Here is an 18,224-nt window from a genome sequence, read left to right on the forward strand (position 1 = left end):
GAACACAGAAAAGAATTTACAGAAACACTCTTGCATTTTTTCACTAAAAAGCTGAATTGTCCTAAGCCTTTATTCCTGCCTCTTTGCAGTCACAAAAAGGAGAGCAAATCATGAAATTCTGGAACGTGTTTAAGGCCAATTTGTATAACAAAAAAACAATAAGTTAGTCATATTAACTGATATTTTAAACAACTTTTGTGTAAAATTTATTGAGACATTGATAACTTCAAAACTAATATGCATTTTAAATTGTTACCTAAGAAAATGTTAACTTAATATTACAGTTGAATTCTTTTAAAAGATAGCGTGGTGCTTATACATGTTAAAAAATACTTTCAGAGCAGGATAAAAATCATTTTGTGAGGTGGTTTGTTTTTTTCTGTCTTAATGGGAAATTTATTTTCCTTTTCAGATAAACTCCTGTAGTCATTATGGCTTAATCTACCCCTGGGTTACCTTCTTAACATCATCAGACTCCTTACATGATCAGAATTATGCAGAGGACCTTTCTAAATTACAGGTAATTTTATAGTATTTCTTTTCTTAGGAAGGTACATTCTATAGTGAATAGCTTTCTTTGACAAAAATCTCTGGCTAGCAACCTGAGAACATAGACTTGCTTTTCGACTTGCACTTCCTAATTTGATAATTTGTTTTTATTACTTTTGCTGTTCTGTGCTTCTCACATCTAATCAACTGCAGAGTTATTGCCAAGACTCTCTCCCCCCTTTGGAGGAACAAAGATCGGAACAACCAGTCCATCCAAGGCTTCTTAGGAATTTTGTCTTGTATGTATATTTGGATGAACACTAAAGGAAATCAGAATCTCCCTTTAATTCTATCACTGGCAGGAGTCTAACGAATAGGTGGAAAGTAGAACAGATTACTCAGAGTCCTTATGATTTGATTCCACAGACATTCGTTATTAACTGTCTACTGTGTGAAAGCACCGTTCTGGGGACTGGAGATACATAGACAAAATGAGAAAAGAGTCCTACCCTCTATGAGCTTATAAATTCTTCTGGATGAATGATCTTGGTTTAACACCAAGGACTATGAAACCACCACATTGGTGTGTTCAAATGCTTTTCAGTTCGGTAAACATTAAGTGCCTATTGTGTGCCAGCTACCATGCCACGCTCTGAGGATACAAAAAGAGGCCCCAGACAGCCCCTTAAGATAAGGAACTTAAAATCTAAACACTTCCCTCTCTGTTGTAAAGTGTGATGGGATTGTTCCCCCAGAATAGAGGTAGAAAGAGGTTTGGGGTTGGTGGGAAGGGCTTTACAAGGTGTTGGGTCAGAAATCTCAACAGTCAGGAGATAGGGGTCCCAGGCCAAGAGCTGGAGTGGTTACAAGATTGGAGTTGGTAGCTGGAGCGAGGATCATGGCAGGGTGGCATGGAGATGTCTGGAGTGTGCAGGGTCCCAGAGCAAGAAGGGTACTCAATATATTTAAAGGCCCTCTGGATGTTCCTGTTTGCAGATGGCATTGCCTTGATTAAGTCAAACTTCCAGTTGGTATGATGTGATCATATATGTTTATCAGAAATAGAGCTGACAGTCCATAGAGGGAAAATCAAGTAGCTGATACAAATGCCTGTTGTCCAGAATGTGATGTGCCGTTGGATGACTTGTTCCTTCGGTGATATGTAGTATATCTATATTAGGTTACAAGAAAATATTAGAGAATATATTAAATTTTAGAAGCCCTTTGGATTAGACGTGTTTTATTTCCCTTAAAATAATTTTGACACTTTAAAGCTTGTCCCTTATAAATATGTATGTGCATACACTGTATATGTGTGTATAAATACATACACACTATACATATACATACATGCGCACAAATGTTTATATATGTGCACACACATACATACGTTATACATACACACATTTTTGTGTGTATGGAGCATCTAGGTGGCATAATGGATAGAGCACTGGCCTGAAATCAGTAAGATCTGTGTTCAAATCTGGCCTCAAGAACTTAGTAGCTGAGTGATCCTGAGCAAGCCACTTAAGCCCCGTTTGTAAAATGGGGAGACACTGGAGAAGGAAATGGCAAACTGCTCCAGTATCTTTGCCAGGAAAACTCCATGGACAAAATTCCATGGGATCACATGGACTCAGACATGACGGAACTACAACAGTATTCATACTATGCATGTAAGGGGAGAGTGTGGTCTGAGTTGTTGGAGGAGGTTCCCTTCAGCTGTAAATGACCCTTTGATTCTGAGATTGACTAAGGGGACAGAGAAGGTGAAATATGTTGTATTATGTGTAAGTGACCTACCATCCAGAGGGGACTGTTGATCAGGGTTTGAGTTGAGGCCAAGCCATCACTTACAGCTAAGTCATTATATAGCTAAGCATTATATCTAGGCATCTTTAGGGATTGTCTAGCCCACCCTGGCCTCCAGGTAGGGCTGTGTGAAGGGGAATCCAGATACCAAGTTGCCTGACTCTTAAAACAGATATTAGGACCAGACAAAGAGAAAACCTCTTAATCATCTGTGTTAGGTACTAACCTTATTCTCAGAGTTGTCCCATGGTCGATAGCTGGAAAAAGACTGTTACGAGCACTAGGAATGAATATTTCACATCTTTTATCCTCCTGTGAGTCTGAGATGATCCTGTAAGTAGGAGGATGTTAAAAGATAAAAAATATATTAGGATCTATTCTTTAAAAAAGATCTTCTTTGTTGGTGGCCAGAGGGAAGATAGGGACAAATTTCATAGTAGAAACTGTAGTTTTTGTTTTAATGATTTAATGGATCAAAGATAAATGGATCATCATCATCATTATAAATTAAGATTTCTATAGGGCTCACGGTATGCCAACCACTGCGCTAAGTGCTTCACAAATACTAGCTCATCCGATTCTCACAGCCCTGGAAGGTAGGTGCTATTACTGACCCCATTTTCCATACGAGGAAATGGAGGGTAAGTGATTTGCCCAGGGTCTTGCTGCTAAGAAGTGTTTGAAGCCTTGAATATTAACTCAATACAATGTACCCAGTTTCTGATTTATACAAAATATGTGCATGCTTTCTCTTCTATTAGAATTTGAGCTTCTCGAAGGCAAGGACAGCTTCACCTTTGTCTTTAAATCCTGAACCCTTAATACAGTTCTTGTCTAGTCTTTGGCAAATGTTTGGTGATTAGATTGATGACCACTGAGACCGGGTGCCAGTAGAATGTTCCTTGAGTGCTTCTGTTTTTGCCCTCCCAGCTTAGCACAGAGCCTTGTCCATAGCAGACCCCTCACAACTGGTCATTCCATCTCCTGCTTTTGCATAGGCAGTATTTCATGCCTGGAATGCCCTTCCTCCTATGCCGTCCCTTGTGGAATCCTTTCTTCCCTTCACTTCAGCTTTGGGGCCACCCCCTGTGGGGGCCTTTCCTCATCCACTACCTAGTACTTAGTGTTTACTTCCTCTTCGCATGACCATTGCATATTTACTTACCTCTTCATGTGTCATTTGCTCCAGGAAAATAGAAGCACTTCAGGGAGCTTAGCTCCGTGCTTTGTATGTAGTGATCATTGAACTGAGTTGAGTAAATGTTTATTGAATTGATTAAATTCTTGGTGAAAAGTCCAAGAAAGAGAGAGCTCTAGTGTGAATCTATAAGATTTCAGCAGCCTTCTTTTTAAAATACTCTGTTCTATAACTTGTTCATATAAGAAATCTGGTTTTTTTAAAGCATTCATTAGATTAGTCATTTTAAAGTATTATTTAGCATTTACCTAATTCAAACAGGACTACCATAATGTGTCAAGTTTAGTGGAATTCATAAAATGCAGAGTAGTGGATACAGAATTGACCTTGGAACCAGAACGACCTGGGTGGTAATCCTGCTTCTGACATATACTGGCTCTGTGACTGTGGATAAGTCACTTTTAACCTCTCTGAGCCCGAGGCCACTATGCACAACTATAAAGGGGTAAGTGGACTCCATCGAGCACTTGGATGAGAGAGTTCCCACCCCTACGGAATCGTAGGTCTTTGACATGCTAATGGAGGCACCATCTTTTCTTGACCTTGTACATGTAAGCCACACTGAGAATTGTCTCCAGTTCCTTGACTGTGTGTATTCCAGCATCATTAACCCATTTGCTTTTCTGCCCCTAGTCTCTGATCTGTGGTCCTTCATTTGACGTAGCTTCCATTTTGCCTTTCTTGGAACCACTGTCGGAGGACACTACTGCTGGCCTCAGTGTGCACGTCCTCTGCCTCACCCGCCTGAAGGAGCACGAGCAGGCCATCAACTGGCTGCTGGACAGATGCCCAGAGGCTGTCATCCCCTATGCCCATCATGAACTGAAGGAAGAAGGCCTTCGGGTATGCTTTCATCTCTTTTAGCTAACTTTGCATTCCTTGACTCATCCCTCATGTTGTGTAGTTGGAGATGTTCAGCTGATTTTTTAGGGGTGTGGAAGAAATCAGCATCTCCAGTTCAGTTCCACAAAAGTTTAATTTCTAAAAGTTTAATCTGTGCCCCTTATTCCGATGTCACTTTCATTTCTGAATAGATCACCCTCTTTCCAGTATCTCCTTATTGCAAAGGCTTAAAAACAAAAAATATTCAGCGTAAAAGAACTGTTATACTGACTGCATTTGACAACATATTAGCAAACTTTTATTTAAGTTATGCAATATACTGCACTAGGTACTCGTGGAGGAAAAGACCTAAGTGGAATATACAATGGAAAGAGATTAGTTTTGGGGCTGGAGGAACTGGATTCAAATTCCCAACTCTTATACAACAGTCACCTATGGCCTCAGTTTCCTCATTTGTAAAATGAGAGGGTTTTGACTAGGTATTCTCTGAGGTCTCTAGATCTGTGATCAAAGACAACGTTCTTCCATTTCAGGGACTTATTATTTAGTGGGGAGAAGAAAGGATGTGTACACAGATAATAGTAATACAGGTTAGAACATGTTTACTGGAGATAAAAAGGAAGTTCTCACAATTCAGAGGCAGAGAGATCACTTGGGATAAGGATCAGGGGAAGGCTTCATGGAAGAGATGACATTTGAGCTGTGAAGGACAAGTAAGAAATCTCAGTATCAGAAGGTTGCGGGGGAAGTGTCTCAGGTGGTCAGAATAGTGTGAGTGGTAAGGCAACAGGGTGGCAGATTTTCAAGGTGAGAAATCATTTTAGTTGTGGCATAGAACATAGCAGCATTTCTCAAAGAGCAGTCTAGGGGCCTCTAGGACCCTTTCATTCAGAAGGCTTATGGGGATCAAAACTTTTTGTAATGTGAAAATATTGTAATTTCTAACACAGGAAGCATTATAGATGTAACTCGCACAAACACAAACTCTTGGGGGAGGTGGTCCTTAACTGTTTTTAAGTTTCTGAAGGAGTCCAAAAAGTTTTGAAAACAATTAGAATATAGAATAAAACAAAGATAAGTTAGAATCACAAATAAAGTAATATAACGTTCATACTTTACAACAGCCTTGTGATGTTGTCTGAGTAAGTTAGAAAGCATTTATTAAACACTTATCATTTGTCAGAAACTGTATATTCAAGCTCTGGGAATAAAGAGGAAAACATGACCCTCATCCACAAGGAACTCTAGTTGTAATGGGGGAGATAGCATGCAAAAAAGTGAATATAGATGATCCTGGAGAGAAGGTATGGGGATGGGGTTGGGCTAGACTGGGAAAGGCTGCAGAAGGAGGACTTTGAGCTGAATTTAAAGGAAAGCAGGACATAGGCATGAGGAGAGAGAGCGTTTCAGACATTTGGGACAACCATTGGCAAATGCATGAGGTGGAAAATCTTGTAGAAGGAATTAAGAAAGCCTGTGTCACTGGATGGTAGGTATGTGGAGAAATAAAGTATATCGGGACTGGAAATGTAGGAAGGGAACAGGCTGTGAAGAGTTTTAAATACCAAATGAGGGTACGACCAGGACTTTTGGCCAAAGTACATAATGATGGAAAATTTGAAGTGCAATCATTTAATTTATGAATGTTTTCCCTTGAAGGAATTTTTACACTTGAAATCTGGTCCCTTGTTTCGGTGCTGTTTTCAGTACTTAATTCCAAAGCATGCTACTTTTTTCATGAGACACTAGAGGGTGCTAATGTGACGTGTCTTCACTTCTGGATGAAAACATACCACTTTCAAATCCTCTCTGTGAACACGTGTGCAGTACACTCAGGACCAGATTTTCAAGCCATGCAGAGGTGTGTGTGTGTGTGTGTGTGTGTGTGTGTATGTGTGTATGTGTGCACACGTGTGTATACACACATGTATGTATCATCTACCATACATGCACATTTAGTAATACATGTTAGAATATGCTTACTGGGGATAAAAATGTATACACATGTACACATAGATACATACATACATAATACATACCTTATAAACCTCAGTTCAGACAGAGAAGTATTTCTTCTTAAGGACTGACTTCTGAGACAGATTCCTTTGTAATAAATTTTTGCCCTCTCATTCAGAGACCTTCCTTGTCCTTCCTCTTTGTTCTCTTGTCTACATATCTCTTGTTAGCTCACTTACTGGTTTTTATTGGGCTCTTCTTATAATGTGAATTCTTCATACCAGGCTTTATGGTGGAAAAAACTGCTCCCTGACCTTTGCCAACGAATCAGAGAGGGTGGGGAGAAGTATGAAGTGCACCTCTCCTCTTTGAAAGGTAAGGTGTCTACTTTTACTGAAATGTAAAGAAACAGAGGATAATTTTGGATGCAAGGATTTGCTGAGATGTGTGTATGTGTTCGCATGCAAGTGCATGGGTATATATTGGGTATGTGGTATGTGTGTCTGTCCGGGGGGATAGAAAGTGTTCTTAGTGTCCAGAGCCTCCATTTAAAACTCTGCTGTCAAGATTGGCCTATAGGCAAACCTGTATAATACCAAGCTCTAGTTGGCAGAAGTGACTTCATGTTTGACCACTAATTGACTTGAAAGTTTACCAGGAAGGTCCTGTGCACCAGCTAACTGGCTTGGTCAGCTACAATTAGGCAAAGAATGCACATTTAGCAAACTTCATCTAATCCATGTGTGCACTATTAGTAGACCTTCCCAATCATAGTGCCCTTGTGGCCAGTCTGTAAGAGGGGTATCAGAGTCCAGAGCTCCCTCTGACTGGGGACTGCCCCTAAGGTCTCCCTCCTACTCAGACATTGTGAATCTGCCCAGCAACAGTGACCAGAAAGAAGGTCAGAGACCCAGAGATCTGGGTGCTTGGTTAAAGTACACAACCTACTTTACACTTTAATGGATCTTTGGGATTGTAGAAATGGAGAACCACATCCTTGCATTCCCACAAGTTAAAAATTGTTTGACTCATAATCCTTGAGTGCTTATGTTCCTTCTTGGTACCACCTCACCCACAATTTTCTCACCCCTACTTTGATGGCACCAAGGCAACCTTGGGCTCTGGCAAGCTTGAGCATGGACGAGGGTACCAGCGTGAGCAGGCTGACTACAGGGGGATGAGTTTTTACCAATTGTTGAAGACCATTTACTAAATCAGAAAAAGGTTGAGAACTACACTGATGGAGCAAGTATCCCCATGGAAGAAATTCTGGAGTTCTTAACCTTTTTATGGCATGGCCCTCTGGGGAAGTCAGTGGACCCCGCCTCAGAATACCTTTTGTTAATGTATAAAACAAAATATATAAAATTACAAAGGAACCCAACTACATTGAAATATAGTTATCAAAAGATGTTTTTGAAAGTTCATGGATTCCTACGTCTAAAACCCCAGTAGAGTCAATATGACATGAAATGTGGAGTCAGGAGCACCTGGCTTCAGGTCTCAAGACAGTTGTGACTGTGTGATCCTGGACAAGCCACTTAACCTCTTTGTGCCTCAGTTTCCTCACCTGTAAAATGAGAAGGCTGGTCTCAGTGGCCTTCCAAAACTCCTTTTGACTCAGAGTCCATGAACCTGGTATGATTATCCATAGTCTCTTGAAGTGTCCTGAGTACTGGGTTCCACTTCATTCCTTTTTTTGTGTGTGATGCTGAGTGTATTAGCAAATCAAGAAGCATTTTTTGAGAGCCTGCTGTGCCATATCACAAAGACAAATGTGTCCCCTCATCACATAGAGCTGGTGATTTACCGAAGTGTATGGGACAGCTAGGATTTTTTCAGATGGTGATGGCCATCATAAATTCACCAATCATATTGAGAAAGACAGTTGGGGACTTTCCAGATTCACTGCTCTGTTAGCCCGTTTTTCACAGGCCACCTGTGGTTTCATCAGGGTAAGTAGGTCCCTCTTCCAGTACAGCTGTTTTTCAGCTTACAGTGCTTGAAAGTTGCCTGGGTCACTGGGAAGTCAAGGGATGACTAGTGACACAGTGTGTACAGGTTGGAACCTAGGTGGATGCCTAGGTACACCAGTGTGGTGTTCTCCAAGAGGAGAGGAAAAGACAGATGGGCATTAGACCACTTACTTCATCTAGCCATAGTCTACTGCTGTCATTTCCATGACAAATAGAGTGGCCATTAAGGGATCATTTCATATTTGTCTTTACATCTCCTTAGGATAGTGTGGCATTATGCATAGTAGGTACTTAATAAAGCCTTTACTAATGGATATGTTCTGCTGATAAGTTTTTACTTGAATGGATAAGTGTGGATGAATACATTTTACTGAAATATTTAATAATGTAGAATGTTCCCATCAGTGGGGGTTTTGTGTACCTGGACTTTCCTTCATCCTGAAATGACTGACATCTCTCATCTTTACCTTCTCCATAGTGAACCCTAGCATTTCTTTTTTTTCCTGCATTTCTCAAGCGCTTGACTCTGCAGTCATAGTTCACTCATGTCAGCAGAAATTCCTGTTTTTGGTCAAGTCAGTCAACCGATCTGCTTGGAACCAATGATTACTCTGTCACAACAGCCAGGGACGTGGTTTGGGGAATGAGAGTGATTTGTTGGTCTTACTTCAAGCCTCTACTTCTGACCTAGAGTGCTAGTTGTGAAGGTCCCTACTTTTATGGGAGAAGTGATCCGGTTTTGATAAGTAAGCTGGTTCTGTATTCATAGTCAGCTCATGAAATAAACAAATAACAAGCCACCTTACCAATGCCCAAACTCCTTCCTGGATTAAAATATCCTGTTACTGTTGACCAAATAAATCCCCTAGGGAGATTCTTAAGGTAGACCTTTACTGTAGTCACTTTTATTTGTAATTGCCTTTATGTGCACAGAGGAGAGCATAGAAGGAATTTCAGAAAGGAACCAAAAAAGTAGGGCAGTGTTGCTACTTCCTTGTTAAATTTAATATATCCTTTTAAAAAAACCCAAGATGTATTAATAGAGATTGATGATTTCATAAGCGATACTATATTTCTGCCTTCTTTATATGGAAATGTTTATGTTTGTCTGTTACGTAATTTAAAGTTTTTAAAATATAAGGAGAGAGTATAAGAATAGAAGAAACACAGTCAAGCTTTCTATACTCAGTATCGTTTCAGAGCTATCACTTTCAGGGTGGAGGGAAAAACTGGATAAACCAGTTTGAAGAACCTTCTTTTCAGATGGAGTTAAAGGAGGTGGCTGCTTCCTGTGCTATTGTTAACCAGCCTTTGGATTACAGTCCTAGGAGCATTCAGTTTGATTGGGAATTTAGGTTTAAATCTTTGGTTCCACTAATGTGGAATTTTCTGTGAAAGTATCCCTCACCCAGCTGTAGCTCAGGTGTCCTATTTGTCAACTGTATTCTGAGATTTAGGTGTAGTCATAAAAACAGGACCGTTTTAGCGAAGCATAATTAGAGTAATAATAAGTAGTCAGCTACCCAGAATGTCAGTTATAATTCCTATTCTTAAATCTAATAATCTCTTCTTGCCCCACTAACCTCAATCTCTTGCAATCATAAAACTGAAAATTTTTAGAGTGACCATTGAGGGACAGTTGTGCTGTTGCTAAATGCTTGTTAATAATTAGCAATAGGTATTGCTCATTTTCACATGACACATGTCCTCTTGCAATTTTGAGAAATGTATGTTGTTTCAAGAGGTTTTTTTAAATGTTGTTTATGTATGTTTATTTTAATTAATAAAATGTTAGTATTCATTTCTTAAAATGTTAATTTAAAAATTAAACATTAAAAATATGTGTATACATATATACACATGCATACATAAAGAAGAGATTTAGGAATCTGTTACCTAAAGGTTTATCATTCTGGCAACTAACTTTGATAAATGAACTGCTGTTGTAGATCTGACTTAAGGCAGACAAACTCACACAATTTGGATATAAAGCTAATGGGACATGACTGAAAGAGGAAGACAGCGCACTAGGTAGCAAGCTATCCTTTGGGGCTCAGATATATGACTTCCCAAAATATTCTCTGTTCTAGTTGATGTTTCCATCACAAATCTCAAATTCTAACCCATGGATTCTTTCTTTTCAATAGAAACATTGTCCGTTGCTGCCACGGAGTTAGAACTAAAGGATTTCTTGAATGTTCTACCCGAAGATGGAACAGTAGCATTCTTCCTACCTTATCTCCTTTATAGCAGTAGAAATAAATCCATGATGTGAATACAACAAAGTATTATATATGGAAAAAAATGCCACCGCAGTATGGAGACCCCAACAGGAAATCAGCCAAATGAGTGGGTCTCAAGTAGAGCAACTGCAAATAAAGGACTGTATAGACCCAATTTTCCTACTACATATGTGTATTCTAGATCTGTGCAGCACTTGAGTGGTGATACTAGTCTCTAAATTTTTAGTGACTTGAACCAGTTAAGTTTGTAGTGTGAAAGAGCTTTAAGAAATGAGAATCGTGTAAAGAAGCCATATTTCAGTAAAGTCAGAAGGCTGATTTTTATGTATCTCGAACTCACAGCTGGATGCAGGGCAGTCTTTTTGACTTCAGGAATGCATAAAGGAAACTTTTTTTTTTACAACAATATTGAAAATTCCAGGTTTTCCAGAGCTCCATTGTTTTCCATCATTTTCTGAGACAGATCGTAGGAAAGGAAACTTCATGCAGGCCTCAGATTTCCGGACTAATATTTTTCTAATTCTCTTATAAGTTGTGAAGGAGAATATAAAGCTGGTTTTTTTTTTTGCAGCCATCTAAGGTTCCCAACCTCTTTTCTTTGAGAAATGGGAGCTACTCTCATCACTGTTTATTTGAACGTCATTAAAAGAGTTTACAAAGCTTTCAGCCATAGGATTTGTGGATATGTTTTCATTGAAGGCTTTTAGTTTTACTGAAATATTCTATTGCTTTGCCAGACAGAATCAATGTAAAGTAAACGAATGCTCTGTGAACAAGTGTGTCTTCTTTCCCACCATCTCTTTACAACGTAAAAGGTGATGTTCACTCATATTCACATACCTTTACTTGTTCTTGAGATACCACAGTTTGAAAATGTCCTACCCATGGATGCTTCACCTCCTTCATGACTGCTCTGGGAAAACCCCTCTTCTTTCCTCATAATGAAGTCCTGGTCCCCCTCTATTCATCCTACAGTCTAAGTTTATAGGATTATGGGAGCCATACAAGATGTTAGATATACAAGATACTGTATTTGCAAGATTACTAGGTGGTATCAGTCAGGGTACAGAATCAGGAGGCCTGGGTCCTGTTCCTGGCTCCATCACTTGCTAGTTCCTTAGGTCAGGTAAATCTAAAGCACAAAACCTCTGCCAGCCTCAGTTTCCTCAAATATAAAATGTGGATGATAACAACGCCTACCTTCCAAGGTGGTTGCGAAGATCAGATGAGATATTTATAAAGCTCTTAATGCAGTGCCTGGCACATACTGTATACTTAAAAATTCCCCTCCCACCTTCCTTTCTTCCTTTGGCACCCTGAAAGAGGAAGGGGCAATTGATGTGTATCCTAAGACTGGAGAAAATGGCTAAGCTTCCATGGTAAGACTGTTCCTTGTCTTAGCTCTTCTCCAGTCATAACTGCTTTTGTGACCCCATCTTGGACATGCAGAACATTACCTGGCCATGGCTTTGCCTACCCCACACCAGGGTGCCCAGTCAGATCAATAAAACCAGTGAGAAATAGATGACAGAGACCTAGCAGAATGCCCATAGGATGGGGAGGTCAAGAATGTAAGCCAAGTAATGATTATCGCCATATTTGTATGAAGATTCAAGAACCATTTTGGCCACTAGTGAATATAATTTGCTGAACCCTCTAAAATAATGTATTTGTTGCCTCTGTGGTAATTATAGCCCATTTTGCCTCCCCATCTTAGGTACAGATTTTTAATTCCATCATTTGCGATTAGATTTAATATACAATTAATCATTTTTAATCAGTCATCTTTTGACCTATCCAAAAATATTGTCACTTCTCAAAAAATGCGCCAAGCCTCAGTGGTTGTGTTTTTGAAATGTTTTTTTTTAATGCACATAAATATGCCAAATCTGCATTTCTACTCTGTTTTTTAATTTGTGTTGTGCTGCTATCGGAATTTTAGCATCTTTTGATTCCTTCAGCCAGACTTTGTCTCTACAGGAAAGAGAGTTCAAAGAACATTATTAAGTATTCTAAATTTACATTTGAGATGTAAAGTTAGATCATGATATTTCCAAATGAATATTCAAACATGGTAATTTTTTAGAAGGTTAAAGACTGTTTTAGTTTAGGCCTCATGAAATCCTTTAAAAGAAAACTTAAGTTTTCCCATATTCTGTCTGTTTCCTTGCTCTGTTTTGGGTTTTTTTTTTTTTACTCCCAACACCACTTTCAAGAGTCAAAAAGAAAATGCTTCTATTAAGTAATCTCTTCATCATTCAGTATTATATTTTTTGAAAGTGCTGCATTGAGGGGCTGGAGCCAAGATAGCAGAGTGAAGCCAGCATTTTTGCCAAGCTCTCCCAGCACACCCCCTTAACAGCTTAAAAGTGCTGTATTGGGTACTAAGAACTGCATAGAAATGCAGAAGATGTAGTCCCCTGTGTGTGATGGGAGACAAAGAAAAAATGCATAAAATTTCTCATAATCCAAAGGTCGTGTTTTCTCTTCCTTAGTCTATTACTTTCCTCCATCCTCCGTTTCCTTCTGCCTCCCATTCCCATTCCCCTGGAAGAACTAGTTTGTCTTCATTTTTCCTGATGAGCATCTTGTGTATTTCTAGAAAATTACACGATACTTTGGAAATAAGTTCTAAAAGAATTTTTTTGTAAACAAATTTTTTTTAAAGCAATGGAAAGCCTTTAAAAATATTTTTAATGATGGGGTAAAAAACATTTCAATGTAAGACAGCACACCCAATGTTGTTTTCTAAAGATACTTGTTCCTTAAGGGAAGAAACTCTTTTTCTCAATCATAAAATGTTTGCTACATTTGGAAGGTACCTCCCCAGAGATCTGACCCTTTCATTTTACAAGTGGGGAAACTGAGGCCCAGAGAGAGAATGTGATACTCAAGCTACAGTTCAGTGACTCTTAGGTTAACATTCTTCAATTATATCTTACCATCTCTGCATGTTTCATTGTGTCTTTGAGTGTTATGTTGTGTTTCTCTGTCCTGGTACACCTTCTAAATCTGTGCTAATAATGAGGATTAACGAGATTGCCCAGAAGCATTGTATTGCTTGTACCAGCTTGTAACTGGAGCAAAAGTCAGACTATTCAATTGGACTCTGATTTTCCTTTTGAATCCAAGTCAAAAGACTTTCTTTTCAATGCTTCCTTTACCTTGAAGGCTTGGAGAGTTGTATTCTCTGCTTAGGTCATGCTTCCCTCCCTCCACCCCTCTTTGAGCTCCTCCTTTATCCCTGTTCTTCCATAATTCTCTCTAACCCTACAGTAACCTTCCTCTTGTCAACCGACAGCTCATTTCCCTTCTGACCTTCAAGATCTGTATACAAAGAAATGCCTTCTTAACTTAGACTGCTAGGATGTGACTCTTCTAGAACTCAGAATGTATCCTTTCCGGCCACTTTTTTCTCAGTCAAGCCAGACTTCCTCATAACCCTGTTGGTAGAGGACCATGCTGGCCCTGCCTTTCTCAACTGGGGCTCTGGCCTTCCTGGCCCAGAAGTGAGTTTGTAATACCCACACACAATAAAACCAAGGTTATGTCTGTTTGAGGCATTTATGTTTCCAGTAATGCTGCTAAACAAACTCCATAATAATGTGACCAAGGGAGAAGTTTTGGTGTCACTGTTGGTTGCAATTGTCAGTGGATGTTATGCAGATTTAGGAAGTCAGGTTATTATCACTTAGGTTAATTTTTCAGTGCTCCTTACTTAACTCATGGAGTTTTGTGTATGTGGTATATAAGTACACATGGTCTTTTCCTGCCACCCCCCAATTCTAAGGAGATGCAAAGATTTTTTTCCCTTTGCATAATTCCTGCCTAATGAACTTCTCTTGTCAATGGGCCCACAGGAAGACTGGTGCTTGCAATCTCAAGGTAGAATTTTATATTGAGATGATTTTAGGAAGTCGATATTTATTGTTTTTTGTATACCTGGATATGAGGAGAGAAAGGGGGAAGGTCATTCCGTACCTCACCAGGATTTCACAAACACTAGTGCTCTGTGCTACCGCTGCTAAGCAGAACAGAGGAGCCCAGCTAGGCTACAGTCATTGCTTGGAGTTTGAGTCATGCGTGGCAGGGCTTTCTTGGAAGGGGTATTTGTGTGTGTGGTGGTTGCTGTTCTTACACTTTTCTAGAGAGAAGATTAGGAGAAGCAAAGGGATTAGGGTGGTGTTCTAGTTCTATATTTAGTCCATATCTGTGGGGTGGAGCATCCCAGTGTGGAAATGCTCTCCACTTATGCAGATATGTTTGCCTGGAGTATTGAGGGGTTAAATGCCCAGATTCACACAGCCAGCATGTAGTAGGGGTAAGAATCGAACCTGAGTCTCTCCAACTCTGAAACCAGCTTTCCAGGCAATATATCACGCTGCCTGCCTCTGATGAGAACAGTATTACCATGTAATTGTATATACATATTCCTTTCCCACTCTCATCTTTCTTTCTCATCACCACTTAACAGTTAATATGTCTGATTAGCCATTAACTAAATAAATGGAGATACCTTTCCCCTCATAGGATCAAAATTCTAGGGAGCCTTGGTCATCTTATTCAACCGATTCATTTTATAAAGGATGAAACTGAAGCCCAGATAGGCTAAGTGACCCTTGTGGAGGATCACACAAGTACTAAAGCATTAGACATGGTAGGATTTGAACCCAGGCCTTCTGCCTGGGTTTACACTCAACGCTATACCATGTTTGTTAACTACATCACTGTTGTTAAAATGGCACATATTAGTTATCATTACCTTTATTTTTAAGGACAGTGTAGGTAGTTTCCATTCCAGCATGAATGTGGTCAGCCACGTGACAATGAAGCAGCCAAGTTCCAGGCACATTTGGATACATGTCTATCGTTTGGAATGTACCAGGGAAGAGGTCAAAGACATCTGAGCGATAAACTCCTCCGAGCTTAATTAGAAAAAAAAATGCAGTTTTATGTTTGAGGGAGTCCAGGATCCAATAAAATTGCTGCAACAATCTTAGTGACCAGCTGTGTGACGTTAACAGGCACAGTAAAAAAATGGATAGATTTGAACTGATTGTGATCTACATTTATAGGAGGAAAAATATACATTGATGAGATCTCAGATAATCAAGAAGCATTTTTTTTTAAACACCTACTGTGTGCCAAGTACTGCACTAGGTAAACAGACAGAAATAGCGACTGCCCTGACAGAGCTTATATTCACCTGAGGTGAAACAACAAGTAACCTGAACCACTGAAGTTTTATGGAAGTTCATTGTCAAAGCCTTTGGGCACATGTATAGAAATATATAACTTTTAATCTGGATATAAAAATGTTTTGTTTTTATTACCACAATATGTAGAAGGAGTAGACTATAATGATGGATAATTGAATCTCCTTATGTTTCCTTAACTCGTACCCTAAAGGGTCAGGGTGGTGCTAGTTGCATCTCAGCCCACAGTTTGTTTGCCCATGCTCTTCTGCTGACCCAAGCCACTGTATGCCCCTTTAAAACTTACATTGAGAGAAAGAGTGCCTGAATTGGAGCATGGAGGTAAAGAAAACAGAGAATGAGGTTCCAGAAGGGTCCCAAATGGGGTGAGGTCAGAGTTGGAAGCAAGAGTGGTTGTAGGTGTTTCAGAGAATGGTTGAAATAAATTTAGATGGAGATATTGACCATTTTTTAAGATTAGGTCAGGGCTTAGAATTGGAAACAGGGTCAAGAATAAGAGCTATTGAGACAGAAGTCAAGGTTTTGGCTGACACAGTCTGGTAATTTTCTATTCTGGAAGCAGCTCTTAGAATGGACAACCAGGCCAACAACAGGGCACAATTGGAAAATGACTGTTGAAATACAATTGCTTCCTTTATTGAAGTGTGATCTGTTACCCATTTTGTTCATGCCACAGTGGCAATTGGACTCAAAATGTGGAATGTACAGAAGATGCCAATGAGTAGAACTACACAACAACCCACTGGATGTAGTCTATAGTGTGTATGTATACTGTATATGTAGCTTAACATATACATATTTTATGTACATATGTACATAAATAGATTCATATGTATAAAAGAAAATTCCAAAGCAGTTTGTCAGTATTTGAGGCTAAAGTTTTTTGTTTGTTCATTTGATTTTTTTTCAGGGAAAAGATAACACTTAAAAACTGTATTTAAAGGAAATGACAGATTTATTGCTGGGTGGAAATGTGATTTTTTTTCTGACTAAAAGGCAGAATAGGAAAATTTTAGAGCACCTTCAGTTTCCAAAAGAATAGAAGTAAGTAGAATTAGAATGTGTTTTTACCCTTCTGTTGCTCACTACGTTTAAACAACCACCCTGAAGACACCAGGCAAACCTTGTTATCAGCCGCTAGACTGGGACTCCCAGATTCTAGGTGAATCCCAATGTACTCTCAGAGAGAGGAAAACTTGTTTCAAAATTAGGAAGCAACTGAAAAGTAAATAAAATTTAATGTTTTCTGTGAATGCTATGATGAGGTAAAGGGGAAAAAAAGAAGAAATGAACTTAGCCTTTGAGTGATTTGAAAGGAAATAGAAAAAGAGTTATACCTTGAACCCTTCAGAAAATTACAGTCTCAATCAGTTTTTTTCAGTAGTGTAATTTCTATTAGCTCTAATTAATATTACTGTTAACTCTAATTAATATAGTTTTAATAAAAGCAGATGCTTTAAATCAAGAAAATATTACACCACATATCAAAGGATCTTTCTAAGGCAAATCATTGTTAATAGTTTGACAATGAGGCAAATTTTATTATAGATGTAATTGCACAATAATCTGCTTGAATTAGTGAAAATGGCATAGTCATTAGGGAAGTCTCTTCAAACATCAAAGAATTTGTAAAAGGTAGTTTAATTTATATTTAATTGAACCAATATGATGCTCACAGTTACATCCCAACACTTTTAGTCTCATCGTCAGTTTTCTACATGAGTTAATTTATTTTTTAAATTAAAGCGTAAGCTAATTGATAACAGTGGGAACTGAAATTTGATATCCTGGTAGTTAATTGCCCTTGTGAAAACTGAGATTTTAAAATTATTAACTTTAGTGATTATATTCTATACTCGATTTCAGTGAATCCAAAATTAAATTAGTGTGATAAAGATTTCTGTTCTCTTAAAATCATTACAAAATTAACTCCTCTTTGATGAGAGACAGACCTAAAACTTTTAACTGCTTAATTAGATGCAATAACTTAATAATCTACAAAATATCACAAACTTTGTAAAAAGGAAGAAGTAATTAAAAACTAAGACTATTCACAATCAAGGAAAAAGTGCTTAGAAATTTCTTTACACATTTAAGTTCCAACACCAAAATGAAAGACTTTTTTTATATGATGCTATTTAACCGCAGAGAAAAGGAAACAGTTAAAATATGGAGAAAATTATAGTCATAATAACTTCCTATTGTGAGAGGAGGCATAGAGACTTTTTGAGGTTCCGATATCTGTGAGGTCCATGTGCCTTTCCTGGACTCTGGCTAATCCCTCTGGTCATTGCCAAGTAAACGCCTTTGTGAAATAGGTGGATGAATGCTTCTCTAGCATCAAAAACATTACCACTGAGCAGGAGCTAGATGATTTATTCTCTAGAGTCATCCTGCTTACTGAAATCTGTGACATTCTACAATGAGGGACCTTAAACTTTCTGAGTGAGTTGTATTTGGTCTTATTTTATTAGAAAAACTATTGTAACCA

The 18,224-nt window shown here is 38.7% G+C and overlaps 2 protein-coding genes across 7 annotated transcripts in view; one reads left to right on the forward strand and one right to left on the reverse strand.

Annotated features, from left to right (window-relative positions):
• HPS3 (HPS3 biogenesis of lysosomal organelles complex 2 subunit 1) overlaps positions 1-11,279 on the forward strand; it is a 41,942-nt gene extending 30,663 nt beyond the window's left edge. For all 4 annotated transcript variants that reach the window (XM_072618262.1, XM_072618261.1, XM_072618265.1 and 1 more), the window contains 4 exons: positions 413-520; positions 4,133-4,342; positions 6,583-6,673; positions 10,422-11,279. In XM_072618262.1, the coding sequence (XP_072474363.1) occupies positions 413-520; positions 4,133-4,342; positions 6,583-6,673; positions 10,422-10,549 (537 nt within the window). In that variant the 3' untranslated portion in view covers positions 10,550-11,279. The remainder of the gene's footprint in view (positions 1-412; positions 521-4,132; positions 4,343-6,582; positions 6,674-10,421) is intronic.
• The window catches only part of CP (ceruloplasmin), a 70,079-nt gene continuing 52,032 nt past the window's right edge, over positions 178-18,224 (reverse strand). The window contains exons 18-20 of one of the 3 annotated variants that reach the window (XM_072618258.1): positions 15,280-15,442; positions 2,528-2,632; positions 178-1,660 (exon numbers count right to left, since the gene is read on the reverse strand). In XM_072618258.1, coding sequence (XP_072474359.1) covers positions 2,535-2,632; positions 15,280-15,442 — 261 coding nt within the window. In that variant the 3' untranslated portion in view covers positions 178-1,660; positions 2,528-2,534. Of the gene's footprint in view, positions 1,661-2,527; positions 2,633-12,359; positions 12,492-14,424; positions 14,662-15,279; positions 15,443-18,224 lie in introns of those variants that run through there. The other 2 variants (XM_072618260.1, XM_072618259.1) reach the window with 2 other exon arrangements.

This window comes from Notamacropus eugenii, chromosome 6 (assembly GCF_028372415.1).
Source record: "Notamacropus eugenii isolate mMacEug1 chromosome 6, mMacEug1.pri_v2, whole genome shotgun sequence".
NCBI classification, from domain to species: domain Eukaryota; kingdom Metazoa; phylum Chordata; class Mammalia; order Diprotodontia; family Macropodidae; genus Notamacropus; species Notamacropus eugenii.